The sequence below is a fragment of the Phalaenopsis equestris genome, unplaced genomic scaffold, assembly GCF_001263595.1.
Source record: "Phalaenopsis equestris unplaced genomic scaffold, ASM126359v1 Scaffold000333, whole genome shotgun sequence".
NCBI classification, from domain to species: domain Eukaryota; kingdom Viridiplantae; phylum Streptophyta; class Magnoliopsida; order Asparagales; family Orchidaceae; genus Phalaenopsis; species Phalaenopsis equestris.
This window is the reverse complement of record NW_018164775.1, coordinates 106,545-124,378: the sequence shown is the minus strand read 5'-3', so window position 1 is coordinate 124,378 and position 17,834 is coordinate 106,545. Positions and strand designations below refer to the sequence as shown.

The following is a 17,834-nucleotide window of genomic DNA, read 5'->3' as shown; positions in this document are numbered from 1 at the left end:
TTGTTTTTATTGATTAATTTGATTAACTTAATTGTGGTTTAGAATAGACCGCTAAGTTTGTATTTTAAGTAAAGTGTATGCGCAGAGACCTATTATATGTTTACATATTTGTATTTTAATTAAAGTGTATGCGCAGAGACCACCCAACTATTATATGCTTGCATATTTAACAATTTTTTTTATTATTATTTCCACCACCCAAATCTTTCAGATCATATAAAAAATATCACAATTTTATCACTAATGTAAAGGTGTTCGATATTTAAAATTTGACTTTGTGGTGTTAATATGTAAAATTGTAAGAATTAATGGTACGCATGTAAATCTCTATAGTAAGTAGACGGAAAATTATAAAAATTGATGGTCGTTTGCCAATAAAGTCAAATCTGTATGGGGCTCTCAAAACAGCTCATTTGCAAACAGATTGTGTTGTGTTCGATCAGTTAACTTCGTACGATGATAAGTTAACGAGCAAAATATAAAAAAAAATGTGTTCGTTCGTGTTCAACTAATTTTGGCTCAAAATACTACTCATCAATATATATAAAAGTAATATTTTAAAAAAATCTAATTGACTACAAGGCTACAAAAATTTATAATAGTAAAACATTAATTAAAAAAATAGAATATAAATTATTAAATTAGATTCAAATGATATTTTAATATAAATAATAATTTTTAAATTTTGCTCAAATTTGTCTTATGACTACGTGATTAGAGTTGTTAAAAAGACTCTTTGTTTGTGAACAGCTCGTGTTTGGCTCGTTAAGCGAACGAGCCGAACACTAATACACTTTTAGCTCGAAATATAAAAGAGCCAAACACAAGCTGAGCATGGCTCGCTCTTGTTCGGCCCATTTACACCCCTAAATCTGTCCATATGCATTTATGCATGTGCAGAATCATTAATTTATCAAAATTAATTAAACAATCTCTTTGTTAGTTTCTGATAAAATCAGTAAGCACAAATAATGTAGAACTCAATAATTAAGTAGATTATATAAAATTGCTCCAAAATGATCTCTCAAGGATCAGATTTAGATGAATTCCATATGGCCTAGAGACTAAATTAAGGTTAGTTCCATATCATTCTTTTTTGCATGGGTCACTATTTTGGATCAAATTTATAAGATAATACTCGGTCTAAAAAAAAACATAACTGCATAACAATATCCAAACAAATTCAGTCTGCTCATTTACCCCTTCCAAGAAAATCTACCATGATAATTAAACACAGATCAATATATAGGTGCAAATATAAGCAAATAAACAATACCTACCAAATAGAAGTTATTTATAAAAATAAAAAAAAAAAAAAAAAAAAAAACCAAAAAAAAAAAAAAAAAAAAAAAAAAACTCAAGATATTATAGTGGAATATTACAGAAAACTGGTTCCCAAAGCCCAAATATCAAATTATCCTACATTGGTCACCACTTGAATATTCATAGTGCCACCAAAATTGATATTTGATTGAAAAAATAAAATAAAAGATTCAGCCACTAGAAAACATCAAGACCATATATATCTGAAACAAAACCAATATTATTCTCCCAAAAAAAAAAAAAAAAAAATCAGAACAGTTTCGTACCTAAGACGTTGGCCGTCGCTGCACAACAAAATCATCAGCAGAGTAGTAGTCTGCAATTAGCCGGTACATGTATGAAGGGCTGTGCCCGCCCCTGAAAAACGGAACAAACAGTCATCATATGAAACTAATCAAAATTCGCCCACATACATGCATAATAAAGTTTCTCATCATCAACATTAACAGACAGATGTCATCATGCTGCAAGAACAGAATTTATCATCACTTATAGAACTCTTTCAGTATTGCGAGAAACCTATGTCATACATAATCTTGTTTGTCATTGCATGTATGTAATATAAATAAGATGTTTTATTATTAATGTACAAGCCGTTTAGAGATATTAAGCACAAATTATATTTTGTTAGGCTGGTTCATGGTTGTAAGAAATCACAAGTTCTTAAAGCAAATTGGGAACAAAGTACTTGTGCGAGCTGCAACATCCTAGAGAAAGAAAAGCGCAAAGTCCAAAGCCCGTCAAAATTGTGAGAAAGCTATGAATTATATATGTGACTAATTATCATTCATATTCTAACACTAAAATTATTTCTTGTATTCTTAATTCATATGACGCGGGAGTCCAAAATCCGGAATGCCATGCATGATATGGTAAAAAAAATCTTGATAATGAAGAACTCGTGGAATGCCATACATAATCAAAATCAGGTCTCTTGGACATTCTAGTGCAACAAAGAACAAGAAAGCCATATTACTGCGCTCATCAAGGCATTACGACATAAGATGCTACTATTCTACATATTACATTGCAATTATGTGACATTATACAAAAAAACATGAGAAATTCAACTCAGTTTGCAAACATATTTAAGCAAACAGAAGATTGAAAAATAAAGGGCATCGAGGAAAAGAGAGAACTTACGTATCAGTGATGAAAAGGCTCACAAGCTTTGAAGGAATGAAATCAAAAGCAGGATTTACAACATGAAGACGTGGAGAACCTCCAGAAGTGCTAAAATCCATACAATCTGAGAACTCTCCAAAGTCCAACAAATCGGATGGGCTTTTGAAATCATTTAGTAAAACCTCTGGATTATGTGGATACAAGGGGCATAGCTGCAGAAGAGATTGGGAAAATAAAATGCATCCACATCAAAATACATATAATTATGTCTTTATGCCGTCAAAGCAAAAATGAAAGAAAAATATTTAGACAAAGTTAAAAACACAAGAAGGCAAAAAATTTATATCTATATATATAAATGAACTGAACAAGTATCAAGCTATTTAAGCCCCCCTTAAAAACTACATTCAATTTACAAAATTTGTTTTGCCAAAAAATATAAAATATTTAAAATTTTATAATATATACCTTAACAAGCTTTTCATAAGGCCGAAGACAAAAGAGTGAAGCTTTATTTTTGTTCAATCGTTAATGAACTAAGCCAACTATTATGCTCACGTTCTGGTTTTTTATTAACAAACGAGTTGAAAACTGAGTGCTAAACCAGTTGAACACAAGCCGTTAGTAAGCATAAAGCTGGAGACTGGACACCCCAGCGGGCATCCACCCCAACAGATCCCAAATTGGTGAAGATTAATGAACTAGATTATGGTCAAATGACATTCCCAGAATCTTCAAAGATAAACCATATGATAATTTTTTAAAAGCAAGATATTGCTTCTTAGGACCAATGTAGTATAAAATAGTACAAAGTTTTTCAAGTATCAACTGGAATTGCTTCCCCATTACATTGTAGTATGTACAGAAAATAACGAATGACATTTTTTACATGGAATGGACAAACAAAAATGTCAAGAAACATCACGTTTATAGAGACTAGAAAGTGATGTTCTCCAGTTAGTTTCCATCCATCATTTGTTTTTCATATATAGCTTGAGCGTTAAGCTGAAATATTCTATAAAGATCAACATTGAAAACTTCAGTTGCATCTCCCAACAAAACCTTGAGAATATCATATGAAGTTTATGCTTGTTTCCGAAGGATTTGATATTGAAAAACATACATTGGCAGTGAGTTAAGAGAAACAGTGAAATAAATTAGAAGAAATGCAGATGAGATAAGTGCAATGAAACATTTGTAACCAAGACTACCACACATTAATACATGCAAATGTTCAACAACAGTCACAATACACACAAAATAACATGACCAATATCCATATGTAGCATATAACACCAAATTATATCAATATATGTAGCCAATTGAATAAAAAAAAATACAACCTTGAGATATTGATATAATAATTTAGTCTACCTAAACAACCTTCTATGCTAGCATATGTAGTTCAAGTTTCAAATTCATGCGGTCTACGCAAATCTTAAACACAATACCCATACCACTCCCACTATCAATTGTAAGTACATAAAATTTTATCCCAGTTTGAAATAGATTTAAAAAATTACTGATTTCTTTCAATCAAATTTAATCTTATAAGTGACCATAATAAAATCATAACATTAAAATTATGAATTAAAACATCTTTTGAATCATCAATCTTTCATTAAAATCACGATCATAACTTGATTACTTAAACAACATGACACACTCCCATAAAAATATAGTAACTCAAATAAAAAAATTTCACAATGTTTCAAATTCTAATCAAGTTTCAAATTATGCTCAAGTGGAGTGTGTGAGTTATCATCTCTCTTGATGTCAGGGCTCAAATCAAATCAAAATTTATTGGGGGTGTTCGGCTGCAACCAAGATTTAAGTTAAAAAGAATTTAGTAAAACTTATAAATATGAATTTATCAAATTTAGATGTTGTTAAATTTGAAATAATGTCTGGTTCAATTAAAGTTAAATCCAGTGAGATTTATTTGATGTGTTTGGAATAAAGTCGTTTGACATGTTTTCTTCCTAAGCTAAATCCGCTAAATCAACCTAACAATCGAATTTAGTAAATCCGGATTTATATCGATAAAGAGACGGAATGGAGAGAAAATTGGATTTAGCGGAGCGTAGGATTTGGCTACCCTATCTTTCCCGTTTGGCTTGATTTACATTAAATCCAATTGTAAATTCTATTAAAAGGAAGCTACCAAACACCCCCATAGAGTGTATATTAAGAATTCCAATAATATGATAATGCAATAGTAATTCTTCAAGTTTTCATATATTCAATCATAGTCTTATTGCTTTGTTTTAGCAAAAAGTTAAATTCATTAAGTAATCTATCATGATATGACAAAAGTACATATTTTTTTCCTTCACAAGTTCTTTCATCTCAACTCAAGTTATAATAGATTCCCTTCCTAATGTTTATTTATCACTCCATACTTGTCCAACAAATTTTATCCAAAGTAGTTAATTTTATTTTCGCAAATCAGACATTTCATTCATCAAACAATTGATCATTCAAAAAATTTATCTGTATCTCGCAACAAAAATTTTAGGATTAATTTTACAATCAAAGGCAGACACTTCATCTTTAAATTTTGTCCTCTTTTAAGTTTTTTTTAAATCTTTAACTTTTTGGTTATGTCATCATCCATGTCAAAATTTTGTCATTTATAATTTACATATGCATCATTGTTAAAAATCAAGAAATTTTGTATCAAGCTAATTCTCCTATCTCCTAATAGAACTAATATTCAAAATATTAGTTCATTGTGATTGAATTTAACTTTTTAGCAAAACTAACGTCATCCCATATTTAATTTTATTTGTACAATAATTCAGCCAATTGAGTTTGTAATACTTTTTAAAATTTCAGCACATTCAAGATTTATGAAGTTCAACCCGATAAAAAAAACTTTTAATTATCAAAGATCAAATCATACAATAGAAATAACAATGAACAAAATTATCCTAGTAAAAAAATCAAACTTTATATCACTAGATGGAGAAAAACTTCCCCATACTTACATTGATTGCACCCAAAAGAATTACATATTTAAATTGCACCCACAGGTTTGAGGTTATAAAAAGATAATTATTAAACCCTAAAATTTGTTTAGACTACATAAATCAGAACACCTATTTATAGAATCTAATTCCTAGTTGGTTTATAGAATTAGTAGTAGCACAAAACTCTCAATAAAATTCCAAAATCCGGTCAAAGCATGCTAACTGAATGTGATCTCAAGTACTCCACTGCAATAGCACCTCCAAACAAACAGAGCTTTTCTTATTTTTTAAATGAACCTAGATCGAGTCCAAAACATCACCTATTCTTCATACATACATACATAAATACATACATACATACATACATATATATATATATATATATATATATATAGCTCACATCCATGCCCACAACAGCCAAACTTGTGTTACATACCCATACAGTCAAACTTGTGTTTCTTTTTAACTATATTTCTTTTTTAAAAAAAAAAGAAAGAATGCCAAAGCCTACTGTCTTGTGATGAACACAATTTATTGTTTATTTGATGCATGTATACTTCACCAACTTTTGTATTGCTTGGATTTGTGCCTTCTAATATGCATTTTTAGAACGCAAATACCTTTGCTAAATGGCATCTTATAGCTGGTCTAAGAGCTTTGAGGCAACAAGTCTTACACAATTCAGTCGCCTCCAATTCTTATGATAATTACTTAATTGCATACAATTTTATAATCATCACGGCTGCGAGTCTTGGACAACATGCACAGCCACTGTTGGGGTACTAAGTGTAGTTAATTTATTTATTTTATAAAATGTTGGTTAGGAGAAGCCCACCAGAGGATTTGGCTCCTACTACCCAAAAATAAAAGTCCTTTTTTGTTTTCTTTTCTTTTATTGTACTTATGCATGGAGGGAAAAGGCAAAGCCCGGTGATAAAGAGACTGAAGGCCCATGCCATATTCATTCCTCTACGTTGAATGTAAATAAAAATCAAGTGAAATCCTATGGTCCAAAAAGGTGAGTATCACACACACACACACAGACACACATATATATAAACGTGAATGAATATATAAATATATATTAAAGTTATAAAACAGTCAAATGAAAATTACTATTTGACCTCTCGACTTACGCCAAATGAAGTGTAATGTGAATGTGAAACAAAGCCCTGCTCAAATTATATAGGTAAATATCTTTTCGTATTTTTTAATCAGCATAACTTTATCTTTTTTTTTAAAACTATAATTCAGACAATTTGTTTTTTCTAAACCACCAATGCCAGCCTTAAGCCCACATGAAAAAGGTTAAGAGTATTTTTGCAACTGTCAATTAGTAAACCCAATAAAAAACATTTATGGCTCTGCCCCTGTGCAACTAAATGACTTTAAAATAGAATATCAAAATTTTCAAATTACTATAATACGTCATAAAAATTTTATTATAATGATTTGCTACTTCTATTTTATTTAAATATAGCAGGATAAACCAAAATGGTTATTTTGAGTAGGAAGAACAATAAATGAGCATTCCAATAATTTGACTATAAACAAAAAGTTGACTACACTAAAACTAGTAAAATAATATTTGTGATTTTGAAGTTCCACGAATCATAGTAATAAGTACTCTTTCTCAGTTCTTAGGGTATGAGTTCAATCATTAAGATATAAATAAATGCAAAATAAAAAGTATTTACTAAACACAATTTACTATTCTAATCCATAGAGGACATGAAACTTCTAATAGCTCCTACCAAACCTACATCTCCATTTAAGCCATCACTAATAATCACCCTCTTCATCAGGCACATACATTACAATAGTCCATTAATTTTCCCCCAAAATTAATATTTTCAAGTTCTCTTCTAATCCAACTTGAACAGCACTGACCTTAACCACATTTATAATATAGACACTAAAAATTCTACTAATAGCACCCGCTCCATGAGAAACCATATTCACCTTAACAAACTTTATATACTAAGTTAACCAGCTTTACATACACGACTGGAGGAATCAAACCCGGAGAAAAACAGTCAAGATTTATATAAATGGAAAACAAATCTCTAATTTATGCCACAGAATAAAAAACATAATGAACCTAAATATGCATGGGCAAAGAAAGCAGAGAATAATTGGAGTACCAAATGATTAAATCTCATCTACAGAATAAAGATAAAGGACTATAGTACAAATATACAATTTAATTGCAAATAATAATACGTAATTCATTCAAGATGATCTGAAATAAAAACATAAATAGTAAAGTGAGTGGACAAGGAACCTTGTGACTTCCAGCAACCACCACAAAAGGGACAGCATGCCTTTGAGCAGCAAGGGCGACCATATTTATTCCGACAGGTGCTATCACACCACCATTTGCCATTATTGCATGAGCACCAACTATCACCTTTGAAACATAAAACAAGATAGAACTTTGAAATAATTCAAATCAACGTTGACAATGCAGAGCAATCATTAGCTTACCATGTTTACCCTAGAGATCATGGCAAAAACAGCAGAATCAGTGATAACAGTAGTTTGTAAGCCTTTTGCAACTAGCTCCTTTGCAAGAACATGTCCCAGATACCTAATTATAGACCAAAGCTGCACATTACAAGCTAAAAAAAAGAGCTATGCAAACAAATATCTCACTACACATGTAGAAGGGAATGAATAGCCAAAGCTGCAGCCCAAAATTTTAAGATGACGTCAAGAGAAACAAACAGACCTTGGTGCACCCTCTGCAATGAATACTCGAAAAGATCTTTTCTTCTCATTTGCTGCAAAAAGAAACTCTTTGACTGTTCTTGAACGGCCCAAGGTTAATATCACCTCGCTATGAAACAAAAGAAAATACATAAGCCAAAATTGCTCAAATCTAAATAAAGTAATGCAAATTACCTCCTGATAAGATTTAAGAAGCTATGAAAAAAATCAAAAGTGCATCAGTTCCAAACCTAAAGCAACCCAATATAATTCCTATATCCTGTATTTTTAAACCAACTAAAAATGGAAGGAAACTTATGTAACTAAGTTGTTCTCACGTCATAAACCTTGAAATAGATATAATTCTAAATCTCTGACCTCGCATAAAAAATCAATGCAAGGAAAATAACGATTAATACAAAAAACATGGAAATCAACGATAAACCCTGATGACAGGCGATAGATTTCAGGATGATGAGGTACGCAAAGTCAATGAAAGCATAATCTAAAAATAATACATAGACATGACATTGAGAATTTACTTTTGGTGAATGAGTCCCACTGCTTGTTCAGAAATTTGTTCATGACAAGTTTCAATATCTTGAATCAATTCATTGATGGCCTCAATGACATCGTGTTTCAACTTCTTGCTTCTTGAACTTCTTTCAGCTGATAAAACAAAAAAATACAATGCAAAATTTAAAAAAAAATCTATCTAAATAAAATTATAACATAATCAACTAGATTCAAATAAGCTCTGCCAAATTAAGCTTTTATAGCTAAATTATTCAAATATTATATTGTCAGAAGCAGATGATATCATCTATGAAAAAAGTAGATTCAAGCTTCTACAAAAAATGATATACATTTACTCTTTCCTTCGGAGTCGCCTCCGGATGATGAAAGATGAGGAGCTGAAGCAGACTCAGGTATGCCTTCAAGAAGAGTCTGCAACGAGGGTGCTCGAAGAGCGCTTCTTGCAGCGGCAGCTACAGCAGCAGCAGACAAAACTGGGTGTTCTTCACCGTCAAAGTTTCCATCATCATCACTGTTAGCAGACAAGGTCAATCCCTCCATTGCATTTGCTGTAGATGTTAAGTCTTCCTCCCTAATAATGTGAAGTACACGTCTCACAATGTTGCCAACAGCGAGCTCTGTCATCCACATTCATTAAAATGTCATTAAAACATTCAAAGGCAGTACCAGCCCTGTCAACAGACACTTATCACCCAAGCTACAGCTTATACAAGATCAGAGTCATGAAATGTGTCATTCAGTGAATATAACCTTCTCGACTCTGTACTTTCAGAGAAGCTTTTAACTTCTTGTCTTTTAACTTCTTGTCTTAAACCTATTACACTATATCTTCTAATTGAATGTTAACAATTAATATCATATACAATAAAATTGCAAAAACTATTTTCTAAAAGAAACACACCACATTAACTTATAATTGGTGTTATGTTTGCATGGATAAAACACTTCTTCAGCTCCCTTATATTGAACCCACGGTTAGGCTAAAAACATAAAATAACCTACCTACAGGGTTTGCAGCAATCAGCTGCTCTCCAACGGTCCTTACAGCATCTAATAGCACGGTTGCCTGGTTAATGTACGGCAACCGCTGATGGGATACCACACTTCGCAGCAGCTCAGCAGTCTGCCTCGCACTCTCTTGCGACCCTTCGATCTTCCTGTTGGAATTGCAGGACAATGACATAAACTTAAGAAGTGAAGAGAGAGAGAGAGAGAGAGAGTGAGAGAGAGAGAGAGAGAGAGAGATGAACCCTTACCGCCGTTTTAGTTTGAGGACGAAGTCATTGACGAGGGTTTGAACGTCTGGCATGGCGCTGGTTATGCAACTCTCGCTAAATAGCGGGCAAAACAGTAACCAGGAGACGAATTAGAATTGTTCCAAGAAAATTCTAGGGTTCTCAGTCTACGAGTAGGATGAACCTTCAGAAGATTTATTAATAAATCCAATGTATTCGGATTTTTAATAAAATCTGTGACAGCTGAATCCTGAAAAGAATCGTGATTTAGTTGCAGGTGGAGGCTGAGTTCTTACAGTGGAGATTGGGAGGGAGAACAAGAGCTGATCTGTGTGAGATTGATCCCTACGAAGCTGGTGGAACTCGCTCGATGATAGAGACCGTGACGGAAGAACGTGAAATGCTCAGCCCAAGGAGAACAATGGTCTATGAAGATTTAGGGCGAGGACAGACGAAAAAGTCCTCGTGCAGTCGAGATCGCTCGCGAGCAGGAAATAAAATTAGCGGCCCCAAACAATGATCGCGATTCGCGAACCGACGGCAAACAAAAATTTACCAAAATCCTGTGAATTGGCGAATTTAGTAAATCATTGACGGGCGAAAAGGAAGAATGGCGCGAACAAGCTTACTTCCACAGTGGTTTCTGGCAGGAGCGGAAGGATAAGAAAGATGGGAGTTTCTGTAGTCTCTGTAAACCGAGATCCGGTCGTTCTCTTCCCAGCTAGCTCTAATGGCTACTGTATCGCAAAGGTTCGTTCACGAAGGTGATAGTTTTGGGCGAAACCGGGAGAGAAGTGACATAAGCTAGGGTTTTGGACAGAGATAGGAAGAGCAGCATGGGCGAAACTCGGAGAGGTAAGTATTATATCAATACTCGACAATGTGCTGCATGTAGAAATACTAATGTAGTATTTTTCCCGTGGAGGAAAAAGAGAGAAATTTGTGATTTTAATTTATCTTTATTTAACCTAACTTTATTAAATTAATAATAATTAATTTATATATTATTAAATTATTTATAATTAAAGACATTTATATATTATATATTAATAGTTAATTAATTAATATTTTAAACTTAAATTTTGATAAAATTTGAAATAATTTTTTTCTCCAAAAAATATTTAAGTAATTTTTAATTATATAATCACTACTCGATTAATGTTAAATTATTACTTAGTAAGTAATTAATTCAAAAAAATTACTAATTTATATAACTAATTTTCATATGCCTTTTTATACACTTTGAAGTTTTAGATATTTATTTATATTTTTTTTAATTTAATATTTATATTTAGACATTTAATAAATCACAATATATCTTTATACTTTTTCCTAAAACTGTCACATAATGTTTCAGAATTTATCAGTATTTACTTGCATGCTAAATAATTTTTAGGATTTAACCACATTAGAATTTGATAAATATGAATTTATCAGGATTTACTAAATCTTATTTAAACTAAATACTGCTTACAACCAAACAACCCCGGAGGGTTTCTATAATTAGGGAAGTATACGAGGTTTTTTGATATTAGACTGTATTTAGACGGGATGGTATCTATATTAATTAAGTAAAATGTATTAGTTGAATAATTAAACTAATCTTAATAATTACTATTAATTAACTAAAATTTAATTCAATATATGTTTTTATTACTTAAAATGATTAACCATTAGTCTAATAAATTAAAAATATAAGTGTCAATTAAGGGATCAATCTAAACTTAATATCTAATATCAATTAAATTTTGTTATTATTTGAGCGAATAGATGCTATTATTTCATTAATTTATCAACTTGCTAATTAATTATTCAATGAAACATTTGATTAGATTTATCATGATTTAATTAGGAAGATTATACATACCACACTATACATCCAGATAATTAAAAACAAATAATTGAATTTAAATATTTAACCAATGTAAATTTTATAAAATTATACATAACACACAATTCTTATGTATTTACATATCAAATAATTAAATTGTATTTTAATATTTAAAATAAAATAAATCAATATAACAAAGTTTCTATGATACAAGATTTATTATATACTTGATACGCTATCAACAAATTTTCATCAACTGACACATATCTCGATGCATGACACAGATCTCAAAGCATGATGCATTTCTCGAGATAACTTTTCGAGGAAGACTTAACAGTTACCGCAGATAGCTAAGTGTAGTGAGAAAATGTAGCTTTTAACAGCAGTTTTTTAAGAAAGCGGACAAAACACAGTTTTACCAAACATAAAAAATGGCGGTGTGACACCACACCACCGCCGCAAACACACCCTTAACTTGAGATGAGATTGTAAACTCTATTTTCAAATTAGGGTGTTTACATATTTATCATCCAAAATATTGAATATAATATTTTAATCACTCAAATTTTAAATATATTAATATAAACACCAAATACTTTCACTCAAATCCTTCAATAATGGGTAAATGATGTTGGTTTTAATGAAAAATGTGGTTACACTATCATATTTTATGTTTTAAGTTGTTGGTATGTAAAACCCCTTTTAAATTTAGATCCATTCACTAGGACTCTACTCCCTATCATTTGTATTGCTATGAGATGGCGAGAATGACGACACAATAGACGCAAAGGATCACAAATAAATCAAATGAAATTAACATAATTTTAATGTTTATTTTACATGAAACCAATGGTCAATATATTTTGTTGGATCCTAATTTATCCATGAATCAATACACCTAAGAAAAAAAAGTTAGAGAAAAGAAGGGTTAGAATTAGGGAAGTGAGAGAACACTCAAAGAAATGAATACTCATTAATGTATGGGAGCAATCTCATTTCCCATAATGACCAAGTTTATTTATAGAAGAGTACATGTCAAAATATAACAAGTAATATTATTATTACACACATCCCAAACAATAGTTTTTCTATTTATATTATCTTCTATTAACTTGGCTGTTAACATTCAAAGAAAAGGGGAAGGAACTTCATGACCCATTTGACCCTGTTCTTTCAGAAACAAAAGAAACGGATGCATTCAAATTCGTGACTATCATTTGTCCAAAGGGAGAACTACTAGCTGGGACCTCGGCCCTGACTTTTTAGCAGAGGCGCCTGATTGCACGAAATGAAAGACCAGAATATCAGCAAAATCCAAGTGGGGGGAAGTGGGGGCCGGTGCCTTTTTACGGCCTCAAGGCGCTAGATAAAGGCGTTAGAAAAAAAATGTCTATTTTTTCGAGTCTGGTTCGGGCTGAAGACACTTTGATTTTGAAAGAAAAAATTGTCCTTGACCCAGAAGGAAAGTTTTCTGACACAGAGGGACTGCGCATTCTTCCAGTTGATCGGGAACCAGTATTAGATCCGGATGGATCTTCTGTGAGGTTCTTCTTAGTAGGAGTAGCAAACTAGTGTCATCTTTTCTTTCTCTCAACTCAAGAGTTTAGATGCATCAGTCGACTCTGTGGATTCTTTTTCTTCTTCCGAAGATCAATGCTTTCGTCAAATCATGTATACACGGGAAGAGAGCTCCAAAGGAACGTGAGCTGGAGATGGAAGTGGGAACGACAATCGAGAACATGACCCATAGCCAAGGTACGAATCATTGGCAGGATCGAGATGCAAATCCCGATCTAGAGAAGGAGCCCAGAGGTATACCAAACAAACAGGAGAAAGTAACCTGCTTTACTACTCGTTTCGTTGGCTCTAGTATTCACTGGCTGGCAACATGAGGATGTACAAAAGAGAACTTGACTGTTATAATACTTTTATGATAACATCATATCTTAATTAATGCTTCCTTTAAGAATGACATGTAAATGAATTGAGTCGAACTCTCCCATCATAACTGTCGCCTCCGTCTCTCACCCATCATAAAATTTTTTGTGATCTTCCCTCGATCACAACCACCATTCCTTTCTCAATCACTTTGGTCACTCGATTCTTCTTTTCTATCATATGAGATTTTTCACGTGATCCTCCTGCTTGTTGTCATCACCTTTGGCATACGATTTAAGGCGAGCGAGATCGAGGCTACAATATCAGAACCCACCAAGCTCCTTCCTTAGCAGCCACAGAACTCCTTCCCTCTTCCTCCCTTGCTCAGTAGCAACCGTCAAACCTTGCTTCGGCCAAACTTATTGCTTGTAATAAATTTCTAACTACCATGTAAGTTTGTCAATCTTGCAGTTGTATTTAATTATATTTACCATGAGCATGCCGTAGAACACTTTTATCATTCACAATGATATAGCTACCTGTATGAATCACTTTATCTTGCTTTAGTTGATTCTTATAATTTAAGTATTTATCATCTATATTCGTTACTTTTTTCAGATTTAATTTATATAATTCACACTTGACATATGATTATTTATAGTGTTTAATCATGATTAATTCATACTTGATAATGAAGAATAAGGCAACACTTTTTTTAATCAGTGTTAACAGATCATACAAAACTATTATTTGTTATTTTGACCCCCAATTATTGAACTAAGGTAAAAGAGTACTTTTGTAATGTGGTACCGCTCCCCTATCACATCTCACCTACCGCTCACCTACCTCCCACATACCACTCTTTTGCTTCTATAAATAGAGAGGGTGTGAGGCTTAGGGGAGCAAGGGAAGAGATCATAAGCTATCACAAAGGATGAGAGAATTGTTAGAGAACTAGAGAGGAGGAGAGCATCTTGAGGTCTTGTATCAAGGTGTCGCTTGAGAGGGAGGTCGTAGAAGGAAGATGGGGCTAATCTCTATGTATAAGCTATGTATTCTCCATTTCTTTTGCCTTAGTGAACTATTTGATTGATTCCCTCCTGTGGACGTAGATCCAGTTGGATCGAACCACGTAAAATATATGTGTTTGCTTGTGTTCTTTGCGTTTCATTTCTATGCGAGGAAGTACATATCTCACAATAATTGGTGCCGTCTGTGGGAAGATCCATACTTCTTGGCTAGAGGTGTTCGCGGCCAGCGACGAATAAGAGGAGTTCGACATTCACGAACAAAGGAGCAAGCGGATCGCATTGCAGCCGGCCGAATCGCGACAGATTCAGTGAGTAGTGGAAGCTTTGATCGACTGGATTAGCACCGCAGGTTGTGTGGTTCGACGAAACGGAGGAGGAACAGTCCACAAGCGAGGGCCGAAAATTTGTGACAGGATGCGACAAGGTTTTCAGCAGAGGATTTCGGAGCAAGAGTTCGGCCTTTCGAGCAGCTCGGCCAGAGGGAAGAGGTGGAGATCGCACAGAGAACGGTTCGGGGAGTTTCCTGTTCGGGAGTTCGCGAAGCATGAGGACCTGACCAGTTTGGTGAGGCACGACGGCTCTGGAGAGGCAGTTATTCTCGTGTGAGAGGCAGAGGAGGAATTCCTGATTTGTTCCACTGGATGCAAAGGAGTGCCTAAGAGAAGGAGGCGCGAGCACAGAACAGGAAGTTTTCTCCGGTGAACAGGTGTGATCTCTATCAGAAGGGATAGGAGCACTTCGTTCGATTGGCAAAGGCAGTGGAGGTCACAGGGAGAAGGTAAGAAATTTGGTGAGAATTTTTTGGACAGCAAGACGTTAAAAGACAGGTTTAAGCTAAAAAAATTTAGTCGTTATACAATAGTACAACATTTTGGTGATTTCAGCCTAGTTCTTGGAAAGGCAGCGGGTAGAATTCATTGGAACAAATCCTAGCCACGACAATGAGTTCCGCCGAATTCGACATTGAGTAATTCAACGGGAAGAACAACTTTGGCCTATGGAGAATAAAGATGAGAGGTTGAGAGGGGTGTGGCAGAAGCCTTGCAAGAGTCGGCGGCATTGCCGGCCGACATGACTGAGAAGCAGAAGATCGGCATACTGGACAAGACCCACAGTTTGATAATCCTAAGCTTGGGCGACAAAGTTCTGAGGGAGGTGTCGAGGGAGACAACGGCTCAAGCACTTTGGGTCAAACTCGAGGTATTCTACCTAACAAAGTCTCTGGCTAACAGGCTCTTTCTAAAGCAGCGCCTATACTCCTTCAAAATGCATGAAGACAAATCCGTCTCAGAGCAGATCGACGAGTTCAACAAGATCATCGACGACCTCGAGAACATCGACGTCAAGATAGACGATAAGGACAAGGCACTGCTGTTGCTAAACTTTATTCCTAAGAGCTACGAGCATTTCAAGGATGTGATGCTCTATGGAAGGGTGCATACTATTACTCTGGAGTAGGTTCAATCTCTGATTAGAGCCAAAGTACTTCAGAGGAAACATGACAGAGACAAGGAAGTCAGCGGAGACAGTCTTATTGTCAGAGGAAGATCGGACAGGAAAGATTCAAGAAATGGTCAGTACATATCAAGGTCAAGCAAGGATGGCGGGAATCAGTCATCAAGGGGATCTTTCAAGTGCTATCATTGTCACAAGGACGGTCATTTCAAGAGGAACTGCTCAGACAGGAAGAATAAGTACCAATAAGAGCCAGAAGAATCAGGAGAAGCAAGCGTAGCCTCTGATGACTACGATTCTGCTGAGGCCCTGGTGATCACCAGATCTGAATCCAGTAAGTAGTGGATCAAGGGTGTTCTTTCCACATGTGTCCTCACAAAGACTGGTTCAAGACACTGCAACAGGAAAATGATGGGTCTGTTCTATTGGGAGACAATAAAGCTCACAGGGTTGTTGAAAGTGGATCAATCAGGATAAGGATATTTGATGGAGTTGAACAAGTACTGAAAAATGTCAAGTACGTACCAGAGCTCAAAAGAAATCTGATTTCTTTAAGTACGCTGGAGTCAAGCAGATGCTCATTCAAGCCAGAGAATGGTTGCATCAGAGTAACTAAAGACCCTTGTGTCGTCATACAAGGAGTCAGGAAAAAGGGACTGTACTCTCTTATCGGAAGAACAGTGATTGTTAAGTCCATGTACTGTTTGGACTTAGCAAACTCAAGCAGAGGTTGAGGGCCCCTCAGGGGTCAAACAGAGGGAATCTTTACTTTGAAGCTTCTCAATTGAGGGTCAAGATAGAGAATTGTTATTTTGACCCTCAATTATTGAAATAAGGTAAAAGCACACTTTTGTAATGTGGTACCGCTCACCTACCGCTCACCTACCTCTCATTTACCACTCTTTTGCTTCTATAAATAGAGAGTGTATGAGGCTTAGGAGAGCAGTGAAGAGATCTTAAGCTACCACAAAAAAAGAGAGAATAGCTAGAGAGCTAGAGAGGAGGAGAGTATCTTGAGATCTTGTATCAAGATGTCGTTTAAGAGGAAGACCATAGAAGGAAGATGAGGGCTCATCTCTATGTATAAGCTATGTATTCTCCATTTCTTGTCTTAGTAAACTATTTGATTGATTCCCTCTCGTGAACGTAAATCTAGTTGAATCGAACCACGTAAACGATCTGTGTTTGCTTGTGTTCTTTGTGTTTCATTTCTATGTCAGGAAGTACATATCTCACAACATTAATATATAAATACATTTATTAACAATTACAAAATATAAAATACGATATAAAAGTTGATATAAATATAAAAAAAATGTGATATTATATTGTGTGTAAACCTACAAATTAAATCATTAAATAATTTCTAATAATTTGTTATAATAATTAAAAACTTAAAAATAAAAAAAAAACCCTCAAAATTAACTTATGTGCTTCGAATTGTGCCTTAACAAAACAAACTGAGCATCATGCCCTTCGCTTCGCTTACGAAACATGCTTCTCACACTTCTAAAAACATTACATACCAATAAACACATGAAACGCATTCAATCAATTTAACCATAAAAGAACATTTATTTTGCGGCCAATACAGCTGCATAGCAATCATTAAAAATTTTATAAATAGATGTCTGCAAATTGCTACATAAAGATTTGCAAATTGTAAGCAAGGCTACAACATAGATGTTACAATGCAAGAAAAATTATGACATAAATCTTAAAAATAAAACGGTCGTTA

General features: G+C 34.0%; 1 protein-coding gene across 1 annotated transcript; it reads right to left on the bottom strand.

Moving 5' to 3' along the window:
* Positions 1-1,365: 1,365 nt before the first annotated feature.
* LOC110025830 (translation initiation factor eIF-2B subunit beta) lies at positions 1,366-10,761 on the bottom strand. Its single transcript, XM_020726497.1, has 12 exons — positions 10,531-10,761; positions 10,198-10,464; positions 9,923-9,997; positions 9,669-9,823; positions 8,996-9,283; positions 8,672-8,798; positions 8,152-8,259; positions 7,908-8,010; positions 7,705-7,830; positions 2,467-2,660; positions 1,590-1,680; positions 1,366-1,434 (listed from the first exon to the last, which is right to left on the bottom strand). The coding sequence occupies exons 3-11, from the start codon at positions 9,973-9,975 to the stop codon at positions 1,590-1,592; spliced, it is 1,245 nt and encodes a 414-aa protein (XP_020582156.1). The 5' UTR covers positions 9,976-9,997; positions 10,198-10,464; positions 10,531-10,761; the 3' UTR covers positions 1,366-1,434.
* Positions 10,762-17,834: the final 7,073 nt, after the last annotated feature.

What these genes read in the sequence shown, in the direction of transcription:
- LOC110025830 (XM_020726497.1), bottom strand. Translation starts at nt 9,975, where the DNA reads ATGCCAGACGTTCAAACCCTCGTCAATGACTTCGTCCTCAAACTAAAA. An exon ending in GTGGGACTCATTCACCAAAA is followed by an intron (nt 8,260 to 8,671) that starts GTAAATTCTCAA and finishes TTTGTTTCATAG; the next exon opens with CGAGGTGATATTAACCTTGG. An exon ending in AGCCTTTTCATCACTGATAC is followed by an intron (nt 1,681 to 2,466) that starts GTAAGTTCTCTC and finishes TCCGTTTTTCAG; the next exon opens with GGGCGGGCACAGCCCTTCAT.